Raw genomic sequence first — 27,360 nt, forward strand, 5'->3', positions numbered from 1 at the left:
GCAGCAATGTATAACAGTCAATAATAGTTAGTCAGCGTCATAGTCATCATGTCAAGACCAATGTTTGCCAAGCCAGATCAAATTGTACGGTTGCTGAACAACTGTCAGTGAGCCAAGATATGTAATTACTTCCTCTCTCCAAAAAAAAAAAAAAAGTATATACTGCTTACTGATTTAACAAAGTGTGTGTGTAGACAATCTTTCTTCTACTTAAGTGTTCTAGTCTGCCATCTTCATCCTCCTTGTTCCATATAGACCAACCAAAAAAAAAAAAAAGAAATGCTCCTCACTTACTTTACCTCTTATCCACCAAAACTCCAATAATCGTCAGCATCAATACATCGATACATATAAACCTTTGTCCACGAAAACTCCAATAATCATCATCATTACTTTACCTCTTATCCACCAAAACTCCAATAATCATCAGCATCAATACATCGATACATATAAACCTTTGTCCACGAAAACTCCAATAATCATCATCATTACTTTACCTCTTATCCACCAAAACTCCAATAATCATCAGCATCAATACATCGATACATATAAACCTTAGCACCAATATCATTTCACTTCCATAACAACTCTTTCCTCTAGTCAGTCTCCTCGAACAAGTACAGACAAAATCCTAGTGCAACTTCAATTCAGCATCCCATACAATCTGAAGACTCAGTGTCCACACACACCTCTGTATAATCCATCTCACCCAAATCTTCTACTCATTATAAATTATAAGATACATTTTGGTTCCTTGTCCATCATTAAATAAAAGAAATGCATACATGACCTCTAACAGACTTAGTTCGAATAACTCTCAGTAATTAAGTACGATTACGAAGTGTTAATGATCATAATATTTCACAGTGTGTACACCACTTCAAGAATTATGGCAAACAGAAGCAAACATGTGGAGTATTTCTTGTGTCAAGTGTCACTTCCTATTTCAATTACTCACGAAAAATGCAGTGTAATAACTGTCAATGGTCTAACCTAGTGTTGGTATGTCATGTCGTTAGCTTCCTTCCTATTAGCATAAATTTATACAGCTTCCATAAAACCTCCATCTCATGTGACTTCTATGAAGTTTCTTGTACTAATGTCGTTCGTAGCATTATAGCAGTTCATTTTCTTATCTTAAAAATATCAGGCACTAAGCGTAAGCAAAACATGCAATAGCGAGTAAATATACCAGTAGAGAACAGAATGTCAACAAGTGGATGCAGCACAATCCCTACAACGAGGCTCTGCCAAGCGAACAATCTATAATTAATACCATAGTGTGACCTAAACTCTATGTTTGTACACAGTATATCAGCATTTCTGTATACCAACTTATAGTTATGACAACAAAACAGAACTGTGTAAATATGCAATCCATACGCACAGCAGCAAACATATATCTTACGAAATAAACAAGTCATTAGCATCATTCAGCATAAGCAAATAAATGTTCATATGTAATCTTAATAAGTAAACATGAAGGCGCAAGCAGATAAATCACAAAGTGTAACCTACATACCTAACTACAGTCAGCACAATTAATCAGGTGACAATTATAATTTAAATAAATAAGCACAGCAGGCACATAATAGAAAAATATGACATCAGTGAAAAAGCAGTGCAGCCAAGCGATGCATAATATATACAAATAACAAGCCTGTTCATTAATCAATCATCGTCAAAATCAGTTAATGTGCGTAAGCACGTCGCTTCACAAGTAAATTCATAGAACATGAAATTTAGCACAAAGTATGAGTCACGTGATCGCAAGCAGCAAATTACGTCTAAAGTACGTACCTAAGTGGAAATATGTTACCTGAAAAATAAACTCAATTAATCGTTACCTTTTTTGTTTATTACTTTCTTCTTCGAAATGACATTCTTCCTGAAATTTTCTCAATAGCAAGTCGTCTTAACGTTGGACACGCACAGAATTTACCTGAAGTTCTTAAATATTTTATAGAACCATATCCTGAAAAATACTGAACGTTAATAACATAATTTATAAAGTCACCATAGCTTCATACAGAATTTAGTCGGAGAAATTTGACTGTGTATTTGTTTACGGCTGTCAGTGCATTCACACTGAGCGCTCTATCAGCTGTTGGCGCGTGACGTAGGAAGTAATTGTTTGCGGTCAACGACTGCCTTGTGTGGCGCGCAGACTGACTGTTGCTTTGAGTATGTGCCGCCGCCGGAACACGGCGCGGTATCCTTGCATTCTCCGTGTGTTTACGTACAACTGTTGGTTTCTCAGAAGTATGTCATTCCACAAAAATTTTAACGTTAGATATGTGATGTATTCCCTTAGAGCAGCGCCGAGATTTAAGAGTTTCTACTTCAATAGTGTTATCATGAATAATTTTGCGAACTCTATATGGACCGTTATAAAGCAGAAAAAATTTGCGACATAAGCCTTTTCCTTTGTGAGACAAACGATGAGACTTACTTAATACCTTCTGACCAACTGACAAAGTTTTTAAACGACCAGGACGCTTCGCTGATTTTTCTCTTCTAGCAGCCGCAGATGCAATATTTCGTAGAGCCAGGTTGACAACTTCAGAATGCCGCAGTTTCCGTGAAGGCGTAAAAGGAACAATTTCAGAAATGCGATTAGTCGGTGTTTTGTTTTTTAATATCAATAGAGGCGGTAAAGAAGTTGAGTCATTAGGGAGTTCATTCAGAATGTTTTGAAAAATATGAAGATACTGATCCCACGTTCTGTGATTCTGATGACAATAAAGACGGCACAATTTATTGATTTCCTTCATCCATCTCTCTGAAGCATTAGATTGAGGGTGAAAAAGTGAAATAAAAATTGGTTTAATCTTACGACGCCGTAGAGTACGAAGCCAAATTTTAGAGCGAAACTGTGATCCATTATCTGATATAACCTTATCAACATGACCAACTTCTTTAAGAAAATGTTTGATGAAAGCGTTAGATACTGAACGAGCTGTTGCTTTGCGTAAAGGTGTAAAACACACATATTTTGATGTCAATTCCACTGCTACGAAAATGTACGCAAAACCATTAGTAGAACGAACCACTGGACCGAACAAATCGACTGCAGCCATGTCCTTTAATTTCGCTGGAATGATAGGAAGCAACGGTGCTCTGTGAGAAACAGTTGGCGGCTTAGCCTGTTGACATGATTTGCATTTGGCAAGAACAGAACGAATACGTTTTTCCATATTATTGAAGTAGCAATTTTCCCGTAATTTATGAAAGCATTTTCTGGGACCAAAGTGTGCATAACTGAAATGCGTATACCAAATCAGCTTATTAACCCACTCATCAGGAATACAAACTAACCAAACACAGTTGTCGACCGATTTTCGTTTAAAAAGTATGTCGTTGCAAACTAAATAATGCTGTCTAATCGCTACGCTTTCCTTTCTCCTCCATTTCTCCTTAATGTCCTTCCAGATTGGATCCTTATTTTGCTCCTTAGCGATGTCCTGGAGCGAAGACGAAATAAAGTTCTCAAACGCAACACCTTGAATGTACATCAAACAATAATGGTTTTGAAACTTCCTGGCAGATTAAAACTGTGTGCCCGACCGAGACTCGAACTCGGGACCTTTGCCTTTCGCGGGCAAGTGCTCTACCAACTGAGCTACCGAAGCACGACTCACGCCCGGTACTCACAGCTTTACTTCTGCCAGTACCTCGTCTCCTACCTTCCAAACTTTACAGAAGCTCTCCTGCGAACCTTGCAGAACTAGCACTCCTGAAAGAAAGGATATTGCGGAGACATGGCTTAGCCACAGCCTGGGGGATGTATGTCATTCCACAAATTTTTAACGTTAGATATGTGATGTATTCCCTTAGAGCGCCGAGATTTAAGAGTTTCTACTTCAATAGTGTTATCATGAATAATTTTGCGAACTCTATATGGACCGTTATAAAGCAGAAAAAATTTGCGACATAAGCCTTTTCCTTTGTGAGACAAACGATGAGACTTAATTAATACCTTCTGACCAACTGACAAAGTTTTTAAACGACCAGGACGCTTCGCTGATTTTTCTCTTCTAGCAGCCGCAGATGCAATATTTCGTAGAGCCAGGTTGACAACTTCAGAATGCCGCAGTTTCCGTGAAGGCGGAAAAGGAACAATTTCAGAAATGCCAGGCTGTGGCTAAGCCATGTCTCCGCAATATCCTTTCTTTCAGGAGTGCTAGTTCTGCAAGGTTCGCAGGAGAGCTTCTGTAAAGTTTGGAAGGTAGGAGACGAGGTACTGGCAGAAGTAAAGCTGTGAGTACCGGGCGTGAGTCGTGCTTCGGTAGCTCAGTTGGTAGAGCACTTGCCCGCGAAAGGCAAAGGTCCCGAGTTCGAGTCTCGGTCGGGCACACAGTTTTAATCTGCCAGGAAGTTTCATATCAGCGCACACTCCGCTGCAGAGTGAAAATCTCATTCTGGAATAATGGTTTTCTTTGCAGTCCTCCTCAGCACTTTGTTTCAAACCCATAGGTGCACGTGATAAAGCATCAGCAACAATATTTGAAGATCCCTGTATGTAAACAATACTAAAATCAAACTCCTGTAGGTACAACGCCCATCGTGACAATCTGCCATGAGTTAATTTTGTTGACATAAGAAATTCCAGAGCTCGATGATCGGTGTAAACCTTAGTATGTCTGCCAAACAAAAATGTGCGAAATTTTGTGAAAGCCCAAACAACAGCCAAAGCTTCAAGTTCCGTAATCGAATAATTCTTTTCGGATTTAGAGAGAACACGACTTCCAAATGCAATAGTCTTCTGTACTACAACGCCGTTTTCTTCTATCTCTTGAAATAAGTGTGCACCTAGGCCCTTGTATGACGAATCCGTTGCCGAACAAAAATCTTTAGATAAATCCGGGTGTGAAAGAAGTGGAGCAGCAACTAAAGCATCACGAAGTTGTTCAAATTCTGACTGAGCTTCCTCATCCCAACACCAGTTAGATTTCTTTCCAGATAGTTCACATAAACGAGTTGTGGCCAAATTGTCCAATCTAACAAAGCGTCTAAGAAAATTACAGACACCAAGGAAACTACGAACATCACGTTTTGTGGTAGGAACAGCATAATTACGAATAGCGTCTAGTTTCTCTGGATCAGGGAGAATACCTTCTGTAGAAATAATGTGACCGAGAAATTTCACCTGAGAACGACCAAATTCAGATTTTTCCAAGTTCACTGTAATGCCAACTCTTGCAAAAATACGTAATAATGAATCTAAAATTTTGTTGTGCTCACTCCAAGAATGTTTAGCAATAAGAATGTCGTCAACATATGAAGTAATATTGTCACGAAGATAAACAGGTAAAATTGCATTTAAACTACGAATGAATGCTGCAGAAGACACAGGTAAGTCCAAACGGTAATTTCCGAAACTGGTAACAGTTACCAAAGGCTAAAAAGGCAGTGTATTTTCTACAATCAGGGTGGAGTTCTATTTGCCAAAAACTTGCGCGCATATCAATCGTGGATAAAACTTTAATTCCATGGAAATGTTGAAGAAGTTCATCTAAATTTTGTGGACGGTCAGTTTCAGGAATAATAATATTATTTATCTGTCTGGAATCCAGAACCAAACGAATTCATCCATCCTTTTTAAGAACAACGTGTAATGGGCTGGTATAAGGGCTGACTGCTGGCTCAATAATGCCCTGATCTAACATGTATTGAAGTTCATTCTTAACCTTGTCTCTGTAAGCCAAAGGAATAGCGTACGTTTTTCCGCGAAATGGTGTGTGTTCTTTTACTTTAAATAAATATTGTAAGCCCTGTATAGTTCCTGTGTGATGACTAAACACTGTAGCATGTGAAGTCAAAATATGGTGCAGCTCTTCTTTTGCAACGTCATCTGGCACGTCAGCTTTTTCAACCTTTTCATTAATTAATTCTTCGCTACTAATTATATCCTTCATCGCGTCTCTGTATCTATTGTCATTGTCATGAATAAACACACTGTCGTCATAATGCTCAGCGAAAACATCAGAAGTAAGAAACCTTAAACATTTTGTATCTGATTCAGATCTTGCTAAACACTCGAAAAATTCCAAACATTTCGGCATTCCGGCATTCCGGCAACAGTCAAATTCACACTTCCTTCTTTAAAGTTCAAAATTGCCTTATGTGTGTTAAGAAACTCCATACCTAATATAATCTGTGTACTGAGTAATGGAACAATAATAAAATTAGCAGACAATTCGTATCCTTGACAAATGAAATTTAGGTTGGTCTGTTGTTTAAGTTCCACACCTTTTCCAGAAATCGCTCCTCGAATTGTAGTTTTAGAAATAGGTAACACAGGACAGGCAATAGTTCTTTCACATATACGAAAAACTGATTCACTAATGACGTTCAATGGGCTCCCAGAATCTAAAACTGCAGTGAACTTATTCTTACCCACACATACTTCAATAACAGAATGTAAAAATGCGTCTACATTATTTTCCTTTTCGCCTAGCAAAATGTCTCTCATATCTTCCAGGCGTACGTAGTGTAAAGTTGTAGTGTCATTACTTTCTGAACCGTCTATATTGCTGCCAGAAGCCGAAGCTGCAAGTCATGGTCGATTGTTTGCGTCACGTCTTTGATTATTCCCGTCATTTCGCGGATCAATTTCTACTATTTCCACTTGTCTCTCTGAATTTCTGTCACGCGGAGGATGCCAATTAGGTCCTTCCTGTCTGTTAGATGTAAATTCTTGGTTGTGTCTGTTATTAAAATTTCTGTTTTCCTGTCTGTCTGCATAACTACTTCTTGTATAATTTCGACTGTCACTTCTGAAATTACTGTTAGACCTACTACCCTGGTTATTTCTGTAGTAAGAATTTCTATTATTGTATGAATAATTTCTGTCTTGATGATACCGATTACTGTTTCCGTATGATTGATCATTCCGGTAAGAATTACCGTTATTATAGTTGTCTGTGTAATTTCTGTTAGGACGTCTGTTATTGTCATAAGGCTGGTATCTATTGTCCTGTCTGTTACGTCTGTCATTCTCAAAATTACCCATATAACGCCCGTTCCGATCACTATCCCTTTTCTCTGAAAATCTATCGTAATTACTGTTACTGAAAAAGTTACAAGAAGTCCCGTCGTCGTTGTCATACTCAAGTTCTTGTAACAAAGTCTTAAAAGTCTCAATGTCGTCTTTACATCTTCCAGCTAAAGCAATTTGTCTTATGGATTGTGGCAGCTTAGTTAAACAAATGCGAATTAATTCAGTCGGGCTATAAGGGTTGGACAGGAACTGATTCTTTCGAATCATGTCTTCAAAGTATTCTGCCGGCGTGCGGAACTCAGACTGTTTAAAATTACGCTGCATAATCAGACTATGTTTGACTCTGTCTTGTGTGTTTTCGGACCAATATGCCGATAGAAATGCATGATAAAAATCATTCAGATTATTACAATCTCTAATGAGTGCGCGCATCCGCGTCGCCGGTTCGTTTTCTAAATATCCACACATAAATTCCAGTTTGTGACTTAGTGGCCAATTTGGTGGGAGTGCATACATAAATTGATCTAACCATGCACATGGATGTATGTCATTCTTAGAATTGCGGAAGATCTTAAATTTCCGAACAGTCAAAAAGTGTTTATAGTCAAAGTTTTCGCCTCGTGGCGACAAAGACCTACCGCGTCTGTCCCAGTTTGAATGTCGATTATTGTCAAGTTCGCGCGCCTGGCGCTCTCTTGTTGCATCCCGTAAATGAAACAAATTATTTTCTTCAAACCCCTCTGCTATCTGTGATTCCAAATTTCTTTCGCTGTCTTTTCCTACAATTTCCCCTTCAATTTGTTTGACTTGCTTTCGTAATGCCTCAACTTCCCTTTTAACACGTTCATTAAATTTTCCCTGATTTTCAACATGCTTATTTATGTTCTGGTACTCTTCGGTTTCTGCAAATGGTAATGGAGCTGTATCATCCGACTCTCTGTCCCCATGTAAACTAAGATTTGTCAATTTATCTGAAATCTCCTCAACTCTTTCCGATGAGTCACCTATTTTTTCTTTCTGTTTATTTACGTCTTCCGTAAGTGTCGCGACTCGGGTTTCAGTATTAACATATTTGGTAGTTAACTGTTCATATTGTTGTGTTAGGTTATTTATTCTGTCATTTGGTACGGATTCCTCGATTCTCTCAAATATTTCTTCCTTATCGTGTGCACGTTGTAAATTTAACTCTGAAAATTTTTGTACTATCGCGCGATCTCTTTCTTCCTGTTCTCTATCCTGTTCCCTTTGCCTAATCTCTACTGCAATTAATCTATTATTGTGAGAATTCAAAATCGGTTGCACTTCTTCTCTGATTTCTTTCTTTAACTCATCTTTCATATTTTTGAAACATGTCCCTATTCGTGAGTCTAACCGTGTTTCCATTGTTTCCATCTCTGTTTTAATTGTTCCTATTTGTGATCCCACTGTTTTTAGTTCAGATCCCAAAGTTCCCATCTCTGTTTTAATTGTTCCTATTTGTGATCCCTGTGAGTCTAACCGTGTTTTTAATTCAGATCCTTGTGAGTCTAACCGAGATCCCAAATTTAATATTGCACTCATCAACTGCTCCATATTAACTGTTTCAAAATTCTTTTCGCCCCTAACATTTCCCGCAAAACCAGTTTCCTTCGTCATAGCTGTAAAGCTATCTGTGTTCGATACTATTTCAGAATCTTCTATCGTTAATCTCGTATTCTGTGAATTTTCTGATTGAGAAAAATTTTGAAATGGTTCCGGACTATTTTCCCGACTTCTTAAATTGTTTTCAACTTCATTATCCATCATACTGTTGTCCTGTGTTGGCGAGTTCGCCATGTCAACAATTTCGTCATTCTGACTATCCATCATTTTTGCCTTTTTCATTGACCGCGTAATCATTTACAAAACATACAAAACTCGTCACTATATGAAAATTACACACAATGACACTTTATCTCCAACAATACCATTCACACGAAATGTTTCCCTCAAACACGATTAATCGAACAATTGAAATAATTGCACTAATTGTCAAACCCGTAGACAAGACAACAGAAATGAAATTTTGCAAAATAAATACCATTAGAAGAATGACAATTACCAAATATACACATGCAAAATAGACTACAATTACTAAACTACAAATTACTACAACAATACTGTCTACTATTTTTACAATCAGAAGAATTCCAAGGGACGATCCGAAGCAGCGGTCGCCACGTGCATGGGGGCTTAATTAAAATAAAATGCAAATAATTTTAATTTTTGGTTTTAGTAGCTGTATGTCCGATTACGAAGTCTCGTAAACGGTTGGCCCTGACTAGTATTATTACGCAATCTGACTGCATAGAACAACAACAAAGAATGAAATGGAAATTTTCATCAACACATTTAATTAATTAAGTCCCCAGCAACTATAAAACCTACGAAACCAAAGCACAAGTGTAACTGTTCTGTGTGTGGAAGTATGACTCAACGTACGCATCTGGCACGGTTCTTCTTCAACAACACAAGAAATTTTAAATATCATTTATACTGAATTAATTAAAGAAAATAGAATTACCATAATTACTCAAGAAAACCAGAATCACACTCTAATACAAGAACACAAGCCAGATGCTTTGTTGACTGAACCTGTAATGAAGCATTATTTACGACATTAAATAATGAAAAATAAATCAAGTTTCGTTACCTTCATATATTGACCAAAATCACTCTAATCATTACAATATATCTCCACACCGACTCGCTATTACCACATCTCAACAAGAACTTTTCAGTATCACATCTCAGCAAGCACTCCCTACTAGCACATCTCAACAAACACTCTCTGCTACGAGTTCTTAACAAGCACTGACTACCACGAGCTCTCCCCAAGCACTGACTACTACGAGTTCTCAATAATCACTGCCAGTGGAGGCGGCGTAACAATACTCTCTAGCGCGATCTCTGGCGCTGTGGCTCAGTGTAGCCACCTTTCACAACACTACCCAACTGTGGGCGGGAGGAAGATTGGGCAGCGAAGGGGAGGTTGTGTGTAGCGTATGTCTTTCAATTCCGTTATACACATGGCGTGACGGAGTGTCTTCAGTCTCGATACTGTGCAGCTGAGCAGAAGCCAGTTCCGGTTCGACCGACCACGTAGCGGAAATGAAACTAAGAATCTCTCCTGGGGAAGGGGTGAGGGAAGTGAATGCCGGAGTGATTTATTTAACAAGAGCACGCCACGCAGAACCGCTCTGCCTCCTGATGACCTTGACGCAAACTCCAGCCCCCTTCTTTTTGACACCGAATGTGGAAGGAGAGCATCCTTCTACAAACACTATTTCACCCATCAGATGCAGTTTCCGTAAATAATTTCAGGCAACTGGCAGAATAGACTTTTCCTGTAAGACAAAGCCGCCAGTGATCATTTAAGGATGAGTTCGGTGTTCTCGTGGAGGGTGGTGGTTTTACGTTATTTACAATCAGTACCGACATCATCACAATTTAAACTGCCAACGGCTTTTCCACGTTCACGTTGGTACGGCCGATTACCGAAGCCGGCTAGTCCTGGGATGGCTGACCATCACCGAGCGAGGTGGCGCAGTGGCTAGCACACTGGACTCGCATTCGGGAGGCCGACGGTTCAATCCCTCGTCCGGCCATCCTGATTTAGGTTTTCCGTGATTTCCTTATATCGCTCCAGGCAAATGACTGGATGGTTCTTTTGAAAGGGTACGGCCGGCTTCCTTCCCCGTCCTTCCCTAACCCGATTAGACCGATGACCTCGCTGTGTGGTCTCCTCCCCCAAATAACAACCCGCTGACCATACGGGGAAACCCGGGTGCCGTTGGCTTTCAGGACACGCGAGTCGCCAAAGTGGCGTCCTATTGAAAAACTTGCACCAGGCTGTGGTGTCACACTACATTTATTTATTTTACAACTATAAAATGAATATCACAACCACCATTATTATTCGTGAACTAATAGCTATTTTCTTCTGCAATTAGTTTGTGTACTACACGGGTATTTATAACATTACAATGTTGTTGTTATGTATACATGCTCAATAGAAACTGGCTTTCTATACATTTTACCAAAGCCATCGAAACGAATATGTTGCCTGGACAGGAGTCTAGTATGGCTCTTCATGCAACTGTCTTTCGTAGCTCACTTACTTTTGATCTTTTCCTTGGACACACACATCGCATACGTTCCGCGTGACGTGTGTGTGTGTGTGTGTGTGTGTGTGTGTGTGTGAGAGAGAGAGAGAGAGAGAGAGAGAGAGAGAGAGAGAATATCTGGAAATGCCAAGTTGCGACGTGGTTCGAAATCTTCGTCAAATTCTGTTCATTTTATGTGTGGCTGGGTAACTCAGTTCATGCTACCTCCAGTGCGTTTGAGTCTGTTGAAGCACCGCGGAGTTCAAACCAAGTGTTTAGCCTTTTCACTTTCTTGTACATAGCTGGCAATCTCCTACACGTACACAACATACATCTCAATTCTGTAGGTTGATACATACGCATGGGAAAGTGTTTCACTATGTCGGTACGTGCTGTATGACCATGCTGCCACAACTACTCACTCATCGTCCTGATGTTTGCGATACTGACGTTTACTATCAAAAACTACGAAAACTGGTTTCGTGTTACCATTTTTTTTCCTTTCGTTTTTTCCAAAAATGTTTTGTCTGAAATTCTGGTTATTACTTTTTACCACGTCTGCAATCGCCTCAATAGTCGAGATCACTAACGTGTTGCTAGTAATGCGGCGATCTGCTTGTCGGTACGCTATTGGAATGGTTCAGGCCAAACAGATTTCTGTCTCCACGAATTGTCTAAACGCGGATGAGGAGAAGACGTGCAATTGCTGTCCCTATGCGAGGGGTGGCACGCGCCGTAATATAATACAGCACACTCTAGCGGTGGTGGGAAGCCGGCGCGGTACCTCGTCTTCCGGAGGCAGGTGTGGCGTTGTGGTGTCTTTGGCCCCCTGCCCAACGCACGGTCTAGCTGCGTGGCGTCGGCGCGAGGTTATACGGGGACATGGGCTCCCGCCGATGTACGTAACGTGCAAGATATTTTCTTCCGGATCCGTAATTAGCGTCTCTACATCTCGCTTACATTGAGACCTGTCATTCACTGTTAGTGTTAACGGCAAGCTGGAGCCTCTTCGGAGTTCTGCTGATTAGCAGCAAGTTTGACTAACTTTCTGTTGTGTGTAATTTGCGGAACTTGCGTGTATCTCTTCCTGTAGGAATCGAATTATGCCTGAACACCCAGAAAAATTGCTGGTGGAAGCCTGCCAAGCAGAACGGCGTCGATTTGTCTTAAGAATGTCTTGTAGGGGGTGGGCCTGCAATACTTGCCGCCAGCTCTGCTAATTCAATTCATTTGGTGGCCTCTAAGCGGTCTCTTGTATTTAACCTTGCTTTGTGAGGGTATTCGAAAGAACGTACATGGTTACCTCTCGGTTTGCTTGTCTTTCGGTGGCCTAGTTAAGAGTCCTTGTTCGTACCCTGACCCAGCGCACGCTTATACTGTCGACAGTGGTCCATATAGGCTGACGTGTCGCGTTTTGGCTGTGTGCCCGCAGGCATGAGGGCATGAACCCGGCGGGCGGCGACTCGCGGTGCGCCTCCCCCAGCGACGGCGGCCGCGGCGCGCAGGACAAGGACAAGGCCACGCTCAAGGTGCACCTGCCCAACGGCTGCTTCAACCTCGTCAAGTATGGCGACGCCATCGACGTCAAGGTAGGTCTGCGGCGCTCTTTCTGGACCTCATCCTCCTTTCCGACATCATCATCATCATATTACCCTCTTCTCCGACATCATCACACACATTACCAACCTCCTCGCTGACATCATCATCGTCACTCCCATCGAGTCCATTCTCTCATGCTCTTTATCCCCCATACTCTTTACCATCATGATCATCATTATCCTTCCTCTATTTTTCTTCTTCTTCGTCTATTGACCTAGGTCTTAATCCTCATTCTCATCTTGATCCTCCTCTTGTTCCTCCCCCCCCCCCTCCCAATCTCTCTCTCTCTCTCTCTCTCTCTCTCTCTCTCTCTCTCTCTCTCTCACACACACACACACACACACACACACACACACACCGATCCATTTAATTGGTTTAGAGTCCCTCGTAGCAGTTATCATCATTCATCCTGCCATTATGCGCAGTTTTTGATTAATTTTCACATTGCAAGTGCGTGTCTGACTTCCATACCTCAGAACTGGTAATATTTATTTATTCGTTTAGTTATTCACCCTGGAAATATTAGGCGCATATTGGCCGTCTGTTATGACTAGCCAGATAATTTGAAAATAGCTCATTATGTTCGTTTCATACGAAGTCTTACGTCTAGTATGGAATCCAACTTTTACGTGTTGGTATGACATAAATAGCTACATCAGAAATAATATAGACAAATTGTATTTGTTTGTGGAAAGCAGAGTAGAAAATGAATTACAGGCATATATATAGGAGGGAGGCGCTGTGGTAATTATGTGAGAAAAAATGAAAGAGGAAGGTGTTAAAATGGAGGGGAAAAAATGAGACAACTCTCCGATACAGTAAGAGACAGAGCAACGTACACATTGGTTGTAAACCTTCTGTTTTGGCCGTATCCGAAACTTAGTTTTGAAATATTTATTTATAGACTGATTAAAATTGCTTGATAAATGACGTTCGTCAGTTGCTGCTACAGTGTTGCCTCGGTTATAGGCGACACACAAACACGGCGGTTTACTTCACAAATTCTTTCAATGTGTAACACGGGGCGTTGTTGAAAGTGGCCGCCGCGAGTTATGTTGGGAATGCGAGATGCTCTGACGATAGCTGATTTTAAGTGACCAATGGCTGAGCTGCGACTGACGAGGCGTTTTGTAGCTCTGAATTTAAACTCTTCCTAACCTAACAACAACCGCGTGATGCGCAATGTGTCCGAGAAAACAGCGGTAGAAAACTCAAGACAAAAAAAAATTCAGCTTGAGTACTAAAAAACACTGTACTTTTTCGTTACCATTAGTTACCTGAAGCTATCCTCACACTGGCTACATGAGCTGCCGCGTTGCCAGCCGATGAGCAGTCCTTACTGGCACTTGGTCGCGGATGATAGGCGGCAGAGGCAGACTACAAACAAAAACAATGGCAGGAAGAAAAAAAAAAGAGCAAATAAAAAAAGTTAAAACGATGGTGAAAACTACGGGGCGAAGTATTAGAAATAAAAAGAAATTACATTTAAACTAGTTAACAGAATAAAATTAATAAACGTAGTTTTTTGATTAGATTTAGAAAAATAAAAAAAAAAATACTGCGTTTGAGGGGTTAGAACTTACGACCAGCTTTCTACACTTTTATGCACTATCCATTGCGCTGCGCCACAACTCTGGGTTACGAAGTTATTAACTCTGTGATGACCCAGCCTTCAAAAATACAGCTTTTCGTAATGTCGTGCGAAGCTATTCTAATGTGAGCTGATCTCTGTGATTATGATAACTGTATATGTGACGCCGAGTCACGTCTCGTGCGGAAGTATACCGTAGTATTTAGTTAGTACTGCTTATGAGACGTGTGTAATTCATTAGCATCGTTATGTGTGTGTGTAAGGATTTGGGCGTGACATTGACCGCTCTGATTGGAGGACAGGAAACCACCTCCAACGCTTCAAGTGTAGACTATCAAGTAATTTTAATCGGATCATAGTTTACGAACAGCACAGAATATGATGGCGATAAGACAGAATTCTTGTTACACATCCGCTGGAGAAGACCTGCATAAAATCTTTGACAGCTAGGTGAAATGCTTTGTTTGAGGCTACGTAATTGCACTATTGTCCGATTCACGAACGATGGCGGTTCGTGCATGTCGCGGGGATTGCATTGTTGAAGATTCCAAGCGACAGTTGCGGTATGCGCATGCGCGTGCTTTCCGCTTGAAGAAAGCGTATATCCTGCAAATTACATCTACCGCTTATTTCTGCAGAATTTATCACTAACCACCACAATCAGCGATGACAACTCGCAACAAATGGAATCGAAATTCACGAAACAACTCGCTACCATCACGTTTAATTCTCGTATTACCTGCGGCGTTCGCAACAGAGTGCTCAGAGCGTACTGAACGCTCGTTGGCTGTCGGAGCATACGTGACATAGGTGCGCAAAACAAGCCTAAATTCGACAGCCATCATTCGTGACTCCCAACTATAGTATTCTATGATGCAGCCAGCAAAGGTAAATCTGATGTTCAGTTGCTAAGAGTTCATTGCTTATCGGCGTTGAAAAAACGAGATACTGCCTCTGTTTCAGAAGTAATGCACATGTACAGTACCTATCTAGATGGTGCAGTGGTTGCGACACTTCAGTCGTATTCGGAGTAACTGAGTTCACATCACTGTCAGATCGTGCTCGTTTAAGATTTGCTGAATAGCTTAAGTTAATACCGACACGATCACACTTAACAAGGCTACGGTCGGTTCAGTAGCACCGACGCGCCCACTCGCAGTTTAATGGCCTGAGTGGTGCTGTGACTTTAGGCCCTGCTCCTCTTTTGCTCTTCTCGTGGCCACACACGGGCAATGATACTATCAGGACAACACCATAAGAGTGCAGAATGTGTCTGCAATGGTGCTACACAGCAGGAGCAGGTATACTTGGAGGGGGTAAGACAGTGAGGTTCCGTCTCCGTGCCTCGCCGGATCAGCCAGTCAGATTCCTATTTACATGTTCCAATGGTAAGGGAGAGAGAGAGAGAGAGAGAGAGAGAGAGAGAGAGAGAGAGAGAGAGAGAGAGAGAGAGAGAGAGAGATAACACGTTTCTATACTTTCTCCTTCGACCGTCTGCACAGTTCTCTGCTTAGGAATTGAACCAATTGACAGTGATTCTCTTGAATTCCTCGTGGGAAAAGTCGGCAACGCTGGCTGGTGGATCTCACATACGAGGTGCGACAATGGAGTAATGAGACTGATGTGAAAAAGAATGTTGCTTAGCGTTTTAGTCAGGTTTAGTGTTGTCTCCCTCAAAGTAGCTCCTTTCTGATTGCACGCACTTTTTCCAGCGCTTCTGCCATTGATGGTAACATTTCAGGAACTCGTCTTCTGTAATATCCTCCAAGGCCCTCGTCACAGCTTTTTGGACATCTTGTGTTGTTTGAAAATGCTGTCCCTTGACCGCCGTTTTGACTCTTGGAAATAGAAAAATGTCGCACGGAGCGATATCTGGCGAATAAGGTGGCTGTGGTAGTACTGAAATTTGTTTTGAGGTTAAAAATTGCTGTACTGACAGAGCAGTATGGGATGGCGCATTATCGTGATGCAGAATCCAATTATCAGCAATGTTAGCACGGAAACGAAGAACTCTTTTATGAAGTCTTTCTAAAATTTCTTTGTAGTAATATAGGTTAACTCTTTGTCCAGGAGGCAGCCACTCTTTATGAACAATTCCCTTGGAATCAAAGAAGCACGCAAGTATGCATTTCACTTTTGACTTTGACACGCGAGCTTTTTTTGGTTTGAGCACCATTGCGAATTTTGAAGTATTGTCTCTGGATCGTACTGAAAAAACCAACTTTCATCACCAGTGATAACACGGCTCAACAAGTCTGCATTGATTTCCGTTTGCTCTAACAGGTCGGCTCCCACCTTTTTCCGTGTTTCTCGCTGTTGTGGTGTGAGATTTTTTGTGACCATTTTTGCACAAATCATTCACATACCAAGATCAAATGGGTTCAAATGGTTCTGAGCACTATGGGACTCAACTGCTGAGGTCATAAGTCCCCTAGAACTTAGAACTACTTAAACCTAACTGACCTAAGGAGAACACAAACATCCATGCCCGAGGCAGGATTCGAACCTGCGACCGTAGCGGTCGCGCGGTTCCAGACCCTAGCGCCAGAACCGCTCGGCCACCAGCGGCCGGCATACCAAGATCTTCAGTTATTGTTAGATGAACTATTTCTCGATTGCTGTTCAGTTCTACTGCAATCATTTTCACGGATAATCTTCGATCAGATCGTACGAGTTCACGCACCCTGGCCAAGTTGACACCCGTCCATGAGGTTGATGGTCGTCCACTGCAGTCTTCATCTTCAATATTCGTTGTGCCAACGAAAAACTTGAGCTCTAGACATAACCTCCTCTCCAAAAGCCTTCTGAAGCTTACCGTAAGTTGTTGTCGCGTTTTCACCCAATTTAACGCAAAAAGAAATGGCATACCGTTCCGCAATATTATGCCGTTCCATTTCCGTGACGAGAGACAAACACGTGTTAACTTATTACGGCACAACTCATGACTGGGCAGTTGCATCGATGTGCCGCTTGGACTAGAAGCAGCTTATAGACCAAGGTCAAAGATATTGTGCCTACGCAAGCCTGCAGGATTGCCACATCTTGCGAAGAAAATAAGTCTCATTACTTTATTGTCGCACCTCGTATACCGCCGTGCAATGGTGGTACGTCCCTCTCTGGTGAGCGTTATGCAGTATACGTCAGATGTAATTGTTGTCTTGTGCTCCTTGAAACCAAGAAAAAAAGACCAATTTCCATCCAGAAGAAGGTTGCCCTCATGCATCGACTTGATTAAGTCGGTTTTGCCGAAGCTGCATGGCGCCAGTTCATTAAAAGTTATTTTGATTCTTCGTCGAAGTAGGGTATTCACGTCTCATCATGTGTGGAAATATGAAAACAAATCATCTCTGTCCATCACGATCCAAAAACTCACATCTGTTTGACATTATATGGTGTTTACTGTAGGTCGGTAAGATTTTCGGCACCCATCTTACAATATGCAAGCTTTTCCGTCAAAATCCTGCAAATAGTCATGCTAAAGTGAGGAAATTCATGAACCACAACAGACATCTTCAGTCTTCGACTTGCATACTTTATGGCGCAATGTCTTCGGTCTGCCGTACTGCCAGCCACTCGCCTCTTCACTGTCCACAGTTTCTACGTCCGCTTTTAAGTTGTCGGTACCACACAACGTTATTGTTGTTTGCTTACTCCCACAATCAAACAACCACGGAACCAAAACAAAAACTTCTGTGGCTTCGTAAATTGGTACACGGCGGTGCATTTGTGTAACTTTATTCTGAGCAAATAACTTTCAAATATAAGCAAGCAACCCTGTAAATTACTTTTGTGAGCTCCTCCAGGAACTTCCCACAATCGTTCTTTTAACAAGAGCCGGCCGCTGTGGCCGAGCTGTTCGAGGCGCTTCAGTCTGGAACCGCCCAACAGCTACGGTCGCAGGTTCGAATCCTGCGTCGGGCATGGATGTGTTTGATGTCCTTAGGTAGGTTTAAATAGTTCTAAGTTCTAGGGGACTGATGACCTCAGATGTTGAATCCCATAGTGCTCAGAGCCATTTGAACTTTAACAAGATGACGATCCATTTCTTCACAGCTCCTACAAAAGACACGGCTTTAGCCCTAATGATCTTGCCGTCGGAAAAACACTAAACGCAGAAAAAGACCAGGAGAATAATATTCATGGCTGCATCTACTGGTCTAGATTCATTCGTGTTCCTACAGTGACAGTAACACGCACATTCTGCCTGTTCTGTGTACAGCATGCGTCAATCTAGTCCATCCCATACAATGTCGCGAACGGGGAGGGCAGAGGATACAAACCGCAAACCAGTACCCCCTTCCCCCGGCCCCTCCAGCCACGAAGAGATGTATCAATTCAGTGTGAAGAAAGAAACAAAGAGAGGAAGAAAATGCAATGGGTATTGTGCACCAAGGTCATTTGTGGCGAAATGCCTAGTCTAAACTGTTTCGCTGTTCGTCTGTATTCTCTTTGCAACCGTAAATACTAGATGTCTCTGGAGTCTGAAAAAGTCTAATAGCGTCGTGCCTTCAATTCGCAGTGTTTGTTCTGTTACCAGCCAGTCTCAAAAACTACTAAAATGTGAGTGCAGACAGTATTCGCACTACAGCTGAGTAATATGCACAAATTCTATACAAGTATAGTGTATTTTTGGTGATTAATAAACAAAGTTGTTCAGTAGTTTATAGAATTACTTTGCACTCGTGCTTCCAGAACGAGTCCGTGACGAGAGGTGCTGCCCGTCTTTGGACCTTGTCGACAGTATTTCCTTCATCGATGCTATCCCTAACTGAGAAGCAGCCCTTAAAAATGTTCAAATGTGTGTGAAATCTTATGGGACCTAACTGCTAAGGTCATCAGTCCCTAAGCTTACACACTGGTTAACCTAAATTATCCTAAGGACAAACACATACACCCATGCCTGGGGTAGGAGTCGAACTTCCGCCGGGACCAGCCACACAGTCCATGACTGCAGCGCCCGAGACCGCTCGGCTAATCCCGCGCGGCAAGCATCCCTTAATAGCCAGTGGAGGGCATGGTCCTGTAGGCTGGCTCCTCTGTGAGCAAACTGCACTACCTGAATGTTCATCCAGTCAGTGTGTCTGGCGTCTGTCCGTCGTAGCATTAGTTTTGTGTGACCGCTCCGTACACATAGTCCTGGCTGGGTTTTAAAGGATGTGGCTGTTTGTAGTCAGTGTTCGTCAGTCATGTAGTCAGACAACAATATTCTACTCCTATTTATGATGATAGTACGAACTTTCAGGGGATCGTGTACGTGTATCGATTTGAGGTAAGAGACCCTGGTCCGGAAACGACCGAGTCGAAAGTTATAAGCTAGAATTATTCTTATACCTCTGACAGTGGAAGACTGGTACCGTTAGTATTGTTACTAAGATTGTAGAGTAGGTGTGGTTCCATCATGATGGAGCCCCACCTAACTATTGACTGAGGGTTCGTGAACACCTGAATCAGACGTTCTCTGAAGAGTGGGTAGGCAAGAGTGATCCTGTTCCGTGACCAGCACGTTTACCCCGTTGATTTCTTTTTGTGGGCCATGTGAAAAGTCACATGTACGAGACTCCTGTTGAGACTGAAGAGGATCTTAAGACAAGAATTCTCGCTGCCTGCGACACTGTTCAGTGACAGTGCGGATATTAGAACAGGCGCGACGGAACTTTGTACCACCATCCATCCTGCATTGACTCTGGGGGACGTCATTTTAAACAACTGCTGCAAATGTAACAGCTTGTGGAACTCCTGCACGTAAATGAAAGTCATTATTACTGTACTGTAGATTTAGGAATTTCGGTATCTCTTATATCAAGTTACGTGTGGCGTTACTAATCCATCAACAGGGGAAATTATCTGAGGGTATTAGGGAGTATTCAGCGGCAGTTCTGCCCATCATGATCAGGTTTCGGAAGTTGGGGCCCCTTAGTTTGGGAGCTGCGCGAGGCTAAGGCGGAACGCGAGTAGGTTTTTGCTTGTACCTTTCGACTCGGATTTTTCCGGACAGGGTCCCTTACCTCATATTGATACATTTACCTTTGTTGATCATCCCTGAAAGCTTGCAACATCGTCACGGGATCACCCTGTATAAATTGAGTCAGCTTTCCGATCCCTCCAACAAGCGGCGGCCTCTGAAGGTCTGCCCGTGTTTCTCTACAATATTCTAGCATTTCGAGTGAAAAGAAACAACTGCCTTCTGTTCCTTACAGTTAGTTATGAGATTCGTATCAATGAACCAATTACGGAAGACTTACGCCACTCTCCGGGCTGTCTATTCGCGGCGTAGAAGGCAAATACCATTCTTCAATACAGGGTGACCTTGACTCCCACTGAGAGACGACCAGCAGGCGCTGCTAGTTACGCACGCAGAATCACACAGATAGAGAAAAGAGCGCACTGCTGCCCGTATCTTTAACACCTGGAATGCCCTCTTTTAGTGTGAGCACATACTGGAAGCTTGGTCGTACGACTGTTCGTCGCCCAAAGTCACATGGTATCGCGTGAACAGCCCCAACTTGAACAGAACATTGAAAGCACTCATACCACAAGCAAAACAGTCGTACGACTACGTGCGTATATATGTGACTGGCGACCGGGTCCCAGCCAGCTGGGATTTCAAAAGCAGGGTTTTAATTACACTACCCTTTTCATGACGAATCATTAACAGGTGTATTTTGAAAGTGATTTCTATTACACAGCATTACATTGCTTGGTCTGTGTTATAAATTATTTGCAGCGTCTGGAACAAATCGGCAACACAGATCATGTATCGTTACACTTGAAGCTGTATTCATGTTTTACATGTTACCTCCACGAAACTTTCACATTTTGGTTTTTAAGCCTGCGCCACTGCTGCTGACCTCAGAGTAGATGTTGAATTCTTGTTCTCTAACTTTCCAGCTGTGCTTCAGATTTCCATCACTTATTCTGAAAAACATATTTCTTGACTAGCTAAAAAACTGGCGTTCCTCGGGCATTTATTTATACACTGAAGAGCCAAAGAAACTGGTACACCTGCCTAATATCGTGTAGGGCCCCCGCGGGCACTCAAAAGTGCCGCAACACAACATGACATGGACTCGACTAATGTCTGAAGTAGTGAAGTAGTAGTAGTGACTAATGTCTGAAGAGGGAACTGACACCATGAATTCTACAGGGCTGTCCATAAATACGTAAGAGTACGAGGGAATGGAGATCTCTTCTGAACAGCACGCTGCAAGGCATCCCAGATTTGCTCAGTAATGTTCATGTGTGCGGAGTTTGGTGGCCAGCGGAAGTGTTTAAACTCAGAAGAGTGTTCCGGGAGCCACTCTGTGGCAATTGTGGACGTGTGGGATGTCGCATTATCGTGCTGGAATTGCCCAATTCCGTCGGAATGAATGCACAATGCACATGAATGGATGCAGATGATCAGACAGGATGCTTACGTACTTGTCACCTGTCAGAGTCATATCTAGACTTATCTGGGGTCCCATATAACTCCAACTGCACACGCCTCCACCAGCTTGAAGAGTCCCCTGCTGGCATGCAGGGTCCATGTATTCACGATGTTGTCTCCATACCTGTAAACGTCCATCCGCTCTATACAATTTGAAACGAGACTCGTCCGACCAGGCAACATTTTCCCAGTCATCAACAGTCCAGTGTTGGTGTTGACGGTCCCAGGTGATGCGTAAAGCTTTGTGTCGTGTAGTCATCAAGGGTACACGAGAGGGCCTTCGGCTTCGAAAGCACAAATCGAGGATGTTTCGTCGAATGGCTCGCACGCTAACACTAGTTGATGGCCCAGCATTGAAATCGGCAGCAATTTGCGGAAGAGTTGCCTGCTTTCACGTTGAAAGATTCCCTTCAGTCGTCGTTGGTCTCGTTCTTGCAGGATCTTTTTCCGGCCGCAGTGATGACGGAAATTTTATGTTTTACCGGATTCCTGGTATTCACGGTACAATCGTGCAATGGTCGTCCGGGAAATTCGCACTTCATCGCTACTTAGAAGATGCTGTGTCCCAACACTCGTACGCCGACGATAACACTACGTTCAAACACACATAAATCTTAATAACCTACTATTGTAGCAGCAGTAACCGATCTAACAACTGCACCAGACACTTGTTTTATGTAGGCGTTGCCGACCGCAGCGCCGCATTCTGGCTGTTTACATACACTACTGGCCATTAAAATTGCTACACCAAGAAGAAATGCAGATGATAAACGGGTATTCATTGGACAAATATATTATACTAGAACTGACATATGATTACATTTTCACGCAATTTGGGTGCATCGATCCTGAGAAATCAGTATCCAGACCAACCACCTCTGGCTGTAATAAGGGCCTTCATACGCCTGGGCATTGAGTCAAACAGAGCTTGGATGGCGTGTACAGATACAGCTGCCCATGCAGCTTCAACACGACCCCACAGTTCATCAAGAGTAGTGACTGGCGTATTGTGACGAGCCAGTTGGTCGGCCACCATTGACCAGACGTTTTCAGTTGGTGAGAGATCTGGAGAATGTGCTGGCCAGGGCAGCAGTCGAACATTTTCTGTATCCAGAAAGGCCCGTACAGGACCTGCAATCCTGCTGCAATATAGGATTTCGCAGAGATCGAATGAAGGGTAGAGCAACGGGTCGTAACACATCTGAAATGTAACGTCCACTGTTCAAAATGCCGTCAATGCCAACAAGAGGTGACCGAGACGTGTAACCAGTGGCACCTCATACCATCACGCCGGGTGATACGCCAGTATGACGATGACGAATACACGCTTCCAATGTGCGTTCACCGCGATGTCGCCAAACACGGATGCGACCATCATGATGCTGTAAAAAGAACCTGGATTCACCCGAAAAAATGACGTTTTGCCATTCGTGCACCCAGGTTCGTCGTTGAACACAATCGCAGGCGCTCCTGTCTGTGATGCAGCGTCAAGGGTAACCGCAGCCATGGTCTCCGAAATGATAGTCCATGCTGCTGCAAACGTCGTCAAACTGTTCGTGCAGATGGTTGTTGTCTGGAAAACTTCCCATCTGTTGACTTAGGGATCGAGACGTGGCTGCACGATCCGTTACAGCCATGTGGATAAGATGCCTGTCATCTCGACTGCTGGTGATACGAGGCCGTTGGGATCCAGCACGGCGTTCCTTATTACCCTCCTGAACCCACCGATTCTATATTCTGCTTACAGTCATTGGATCTCGACCAACGCGAGCAGCAATGTCGCGATACGATAAACCGCAGTCGCGATAGGCTTCCTTTCGGAAGGAGTATGCAAAGAGCGAATTAAAAAACCTGATGTTCTGAGCTGCAGTTAGTCTCGCCCCACAGTCTTCATTGGATGCTTGAGACCTCATAATGCTCAGTCTTTTAGCCGTTCTGGCGTAGTCAGAAAGACTTGACCGTTTTCTAGAGATTTTTATTGGTAAACAAAACGAAATAAACTTGATAAATTCTTTTTTTTTTTTTTTTCTAGCGAAGAATGTAATCTAAACCTATCGACAGAAGTAAAACAGTGTCGTTAAGTTCAAGCAAAATCAGTAAATTCGTATATCCTGGCCAAGTAAATTCAATGTTAGTTTGTATTGGTGAAGATAACATTGACGCGCTTAATTCTGTCATTGACATAAACGGCCGAAAATACGTCTGTCACTGCGTTTAAAAAACTAACAGCGCCATCCATTGGTTCTTTGGTGTACTACCCTGCTATGATTAAACATGCGAACTACTAAGCTGAGCAGGAGATTTTAGATCAAATTTTAAATAAGGATATTATTTTTTCGTGTTCCGATTTTGACGAAATAAACCATACATGTTGCCTCAAGGTATCCCCAATTTACCTGTGAAAACTTCATGAAAATTCGCTTAGTAGTTTTGGAAATTAGCGTGTCGAGACAGACCTAGACGAAGTTTTACAGCGTTATTATTAGTGTAGAAAAAATCCGTTATAATGTATGATAATGTATCTTCTTGTAGCACTTTTGTTTTCACTTGTATTGCGTAGCATTTCAACTTTAAGTAAATTGCAGGAGGTTATTGTTGTATCAATTATGATATAATGAAACAACATATTGCACTTCCTGTAATATCATCAAGGTCAGGGTTTACGTCAGTAGCCTTCCGTAACACCTCTCGTTTGCAAGACATCTCAAACGCGCACCCTATACAACCTGTCTAGCATTTGACAAACGTTTATTGAAGAAACTTTCAGCAGAATTGCCATAAGAAATCCATTTCGTCAACTGCTAAACATGCGACAATCAGACTAGTACGCGTGAAATGGTAGAGTTCAAGTCGCACAACTGAGGTACAGTGTGTACCACTTGGCTTCCAGCGTGAGCTTTAATACTCTCTTAGCAGTGCATGTCGCTTGCCGGTCCTATGAAACGGAAGTCTTATTTTTTATGCTCTGTGCCAGCTGCAGAGGTAAGTAGATTACGGTACGTGTCTCCGGCTTCCCTGATCCCACAGCTGTGCTCCAGTGAAAGTACAGGGACACAAGATGCTCTACAACACCAGCTACGATGAGAACGAAGTGCCCTGCAGGAAATATTTTACTGCAGAGCGAATAAATGAGGGAACATCTCTGTTGCAGCGATAGACTGCAAAGAAAAACGCAAATTACTCGGTAACGCTCAGTGTGGCTTTTTAAGTAAAAGTATCAAAAAACTAATATCACTTTTCGCTGTCTAATGTAAAGAAGGACAAAAGAAAACGGGATAGTTTTGTGGCATTGGTGGACTAAGTGAAGGCTTTCGATAGATGAAGACATTGTTTATTCAGTCATCTGTTCAGTTACCTGTAAGTTCCTTCTCTTGTTATCCCCTCGCATTCTGCTACGCTTCTAAACACTCTCTTTCACCCCACGAAACAGTTGCTGGCCCATTCTCCAGGAACGAGCAGTAATGAACTCATAAAGTTACACAACAGTATAAACTGAAGAGGCAAAGAAATTGGTCACCTGCCTAATACCGTGTAAGAGTACGAGGGGCAGAATAATGTTCATGTCTGGGAAGTTTGGTGGCTAGCGGAAGTGTTTAAACTTAGAAGAGTGTTCCTGGAGTCACTCTGTAGTAATTCTGGATGTGTGGGGTGTCGCATTGTCCTGTTGGAATTGCCCAAGCCCGTCGGAATTCACAATGGACATGAATGAATGAAATCTCTGATAGTCCATCATGGACAGGGGACATCGACTGGTTAAATAATTGTCAGTTTCAATAAAATTCATCAACAGCCGTGTAACTTAAGATTTTATTTTATTTTATTTTTGAAGGCTATCAGTTTCAGCATTTCACTCTGCCATCTTCAGACCCCTTATTCATCTCTCGAAATAAACGAAAATGTCATATAGACCCATAAAACTCTGACTGTCGTGAATTCAACTCAAGCTGCTATCAACTCTTCGAATGAAGCACTACTTTAACGATTGAATTCATGACATCCAAAGATTTATGGCTCCATTTTTGTTTATTTGGAGAGATGCATATAGGGCCTAAAGATCGCGTAGTGATATGCAGCAACTGGTAGCCTTCAAAATAAAATAAAATAAAATAAAATCTCAAGTTACACAGCTGTTTGGTGAATTTCATTGACATTGACAATGAATGGATGCAGGTGATCAGACAGGATGCTTACTTCCGTGTCACCTAGCAGAGTCGTTTCTAGACGTATAAGGGGCACCATATCACTGCAACTGCACGCGCCCCACACAATTACAGAGCCTCCACCAGCTTGAATAGTCCGTGGATTCATGAGGTTGGTGGCCGAGCGGTTCTAGGTGCTTCAGTCTAGAACCGCGCAACCACTACGATCGCAGGTTCGAATCCTGCCTCGGGCATGGATGTGTGTGATGTCCTTAGGTTAGTTAGGTTTAAGTAGTTCTAAGTTCTAGGGGACTGACGACCTCAGAAGTTAAGTCCCACAGTGCTCAGAGCCAGTTGAACCAGACATGAGGTTGTCTCCATACTCGTTCTCGTCTATCCGCTCGATACAACTTGAAACGAAACTCGTGCCCGCATCTCGTGGTCGTGCGGTAGCGTTCTCGCTTCCCACGCCCGGGTTCCCGGGTTCGATTCCCGGCGGTGTCAGGGATTTTCTCTGCCTCGTGATGGCTGGGTGTTGTGTGTGCTGTCCTTAGGTTAGTTAGGTTTAAGTAGTTCTAAGTTCTAGGGGACTAATGACCATAGATGTTAAGTCCCATAGTGCTCAGAGCCATTTGAACCATTTTTTGAAACTCGTACGACCAGCAACATGTTTCGTCATCAGCACTCCAATGTCGGTGTTGACGGGCCCAGGCGAGGCGTAAAGCTTTGTGTCGTGCAGTCATCAAGGGTACAGGAGTGGGCCTTCCACACCGAAAGTCCATATCGACGATGTTTCGTTGAATGGTAAGCACACGGACACTTCTTGATGGTCCAGCATTGAAATCTATAGCAATTTGCGCAGAGGTTGTACTTCTGTCACCTTGAACGGTTCTCTTCAGTCGTCGTTGGTCCCGTTCTTGCCGAATCGTTTTCCGGCCGCGGCGATGTCAGAGATTTGATGTTTTACTGAATTCCTGATATTCACGGTACACTCATGAAATGGTGATACGAGAAAATCCCACTTCATCGCTACTGATGCTGTGTCCTATCGCTCGTGCGCCGAATATAACACCACGTTCCTACTTACTTAAATCTTGATAACCTGCCATTTTAGCAGCAGTAACCGATCTAACAATTGCGCCAGACACAGGTGTTGCTGACCGCAGCGCCGTATTCTGCCTGTTTACATATATCTGCATTTGAATACGTATGCCTATACCAGTTTCTTTGGCGTTTCAGAGAAAACTTTACGTATATACGAGGTCTGTTAAAAAATTTCCGGGACATTCGTAATTTCGCGCCAATGGTATGTTGGAGCGAAAGGCGGTTGGCATCCCTGCACTCGCTAGTATTTAATATCTAACTGCCGGAAGTTTTATTGTTGTACGTCTGTTAGTTACTGTTCAGTGCTGTATTGAGTAGAACGTTGGTCACGTAGTTTGCTAATTTCGAGACGGCAGAGTCAGAGAGGTAAAGCG

At 42.6% G+C, this 27,360-nt stretch overlaps 1 protein-coding gene across 7 annotated transcripts in view; it reads left to right on the forward strand.

The window, feature by feature from the left end:
- The window catches only part of LOC126194700 (focal adhesion kinase 1), a 775,803-nt gene that overhangs the window by 586,959 nt on the left and 161,484 nt on the right, over positions 1 to 27,360 (forward strand). For all 7 annotated transcript variants that reach the window (XM_049932927.1, XM_049932928.1, XM_049932925.1 and 4 more), the window contains one exon: positions 12,560 to 12,716. In XM_049932927.1, the coding sequence (XP_049788884.1) occupies positions 12,570 to 12,716 (147 nt within the window). In that variant the 5' untranslated portion in view covers positions 12,560 to 12,569. The remainder of the gene's footprint in view (positions 1 to 12,559; positions 12,717 to 27,360) is intronic.

This window comes from Schistocerca nitens, chromosome 7 (assembly GCF_023898315.1).
Source record: "Schistocerca nitens isolate TAMUIC-IGC-003100 chromosome 7, iqSchNite1.1, whole genome shotgun sequence".
NCBI classification, from domain to species: Eukaryota; Metazoa; Arthropoda; class Insecta; order Orthoptera; family Acrididae; genus Schistocerca; species Schistocerca nitens.